We start from the raw sequence: 1,332 nt of genomic DNA, 5'->3' as shown, positions 1-1,332 counted from the left end.
GGCCCTGCGGCCCAGGCCGGCGTCCTCCCCTGTGGGGCGCGCCCGTGTGGCGGTCGCGGGGTGGCTGGGGTGCCCGGTGCCCTGACCCCGAGAGTGAATCTCGTAGGGGGGGGCGGTGACGAAAAGGCCACACAGCTTCTGAGTCCGAGGTGCCACGTGGCGTTTACAGACACTTGGGCAGCGTCCCTGGACTCGCGGCCACCGCGGCCGGAGAGCCGGCGGCAGCTGGCGCGGGCGCCGGGGCCGCGGCGTGGCTGCGGCTCAGGAGGCCTCGCGGGAGATCCAGCCGCTCTCGGTGAGGAAGTTCAGGATCCTCCTCTTGAGGACCTTGTCCAGGTAGCTGGGCAGGCGGCTCTTGGCCGGCAGCCCCTGGCGCTTCTGCAGGTGGTCCCGGATGATGATGGTCTTGACGGTGACGTAGCGCGCGGGGCTCAGGCCCAGGGCGCTGCACAGCGCCTTCTCGCGGTCCGACAGCAGCTCGAAGCCCGGCAGGTGCTCGATGGCGGCGAACTCGCCGTCCCTGCCGTCCTCCTTGCCGCGCTTGGCGCCCGCCGCCGCCTTGTTCTCCTTGCGCTTCTCGCGCTTGTGCCGCGCCGCCTCGTACTCGGCCGACTCCTCCATCTTGGTGATGCCGTTGCGCCGGTAGCGCTGCAGCTCGCGGATCTTGGCGCGCAGCATCTTCTCCTTGTGCATGTTCTCGAACAGGTCGTCGAACTCGCGGCACGACATGAACTGGTAGAGCGGCCGCAGCTTCAGCCGCAGCTCCTTCTCCTCCTTGCTGACCTTGCGCTTGAGGCCGCGGTCCTTGTCCTTCTTGTCCCTGCCCAGGAAGGCGGGCACCAGGTTGTAGTCGCGCGCGATGTTCTTGCGCCGCTGCCGCTCCCGCAGCTTGCGCACGTACATGTCCACGTGCGCGCGCTTGAGCTCGATCTCCACGTCGTCGTCGTCGTAGTTGACCGAGAGCCCGCTGATGAGCGTCTCGGCGTCCTGGTCGTACTCGATCTCGTAGTCGTCGCGCAGCGGCATGTAGCCCAGCTGCTGCTGCTCGGCCACCGAGATGTCTAGGGGAGGCAAGGGGGTGGTGAGGCTGGGCGACAGGGGGCCCCCGCTGGGGCAGGTGTGGTCGGTCACCCGATTGGGGATGGTGTCGGGGATGCAGGCTCTCCCCAGGTTGCCGTGGATGTACATGCTTACGTAATGCTCCATCACTTCCTGCGGCGTGCGGGACGCGCCCACGTGAGCGGCCATGTCCTCCTGCAACGACCAAGGTGGCAAGTTAGGTCCGGGGCGGCCACGGCGGCGGCGGGGCACGCAGGCCCTGCGCGCACCCCC

The 1,332-nt window shown here is 68.8% G+C and overlaps 1 protein-coding gene across 1 annotated transcript; it reads right to left on the bottom strand.

Annotated features, from left to right (window-relative positions):
• Positions 1 to 233: 233 nt before the first annotated feature.
• On the bottom strand, positions 234 to 1,268 carry TADA2B (transcriptional adaptor 2B). Its single transcript, XM_004681410.2, has one exon. It carries the CDS (start codon positions 1,246 to 1,248, stop codon positions 262 to 264), a length of 987 nt encoding a protein of 328 aa, XP_004681467.1. The 5' UTR covers positions 1,249 to 1,268; the 3' UTR covers positions 234 to 261.
• Positions 1,269 to 1,332: the final 64 nt, after the last annotated feature.

The sequence above is a fragment of the Condylura cristata genome, unplaced genomic scaffold (genome assembly GCF_000260355.1).
Source record: "Condylura cristata isolate star-nosed mole 26May11 unplaced genomic scaffold, ConCri1.0 scaffold00012, whole genome shotgun sequence".
NCBI lineage: Eukaryota > Metazoa > Chordata > Mammalia > Eulipotyphla > Talpidae > Condylura > Condylura cristata.
Note: the sequence above shows the minus strand (reverse complement) of the source record. Positions and strands in the feature narration are given on the sequence as shown.

Excerpts from the sequence above, each read along its gene's own strand:
- TADA2B (XM_004681410.2), bottom strand. The coding sequence starts at position 1,248 with ATGGCCGCTCACGTGGGCGCGTCCCGCACGCCGCAGGAAGTGATGGAG.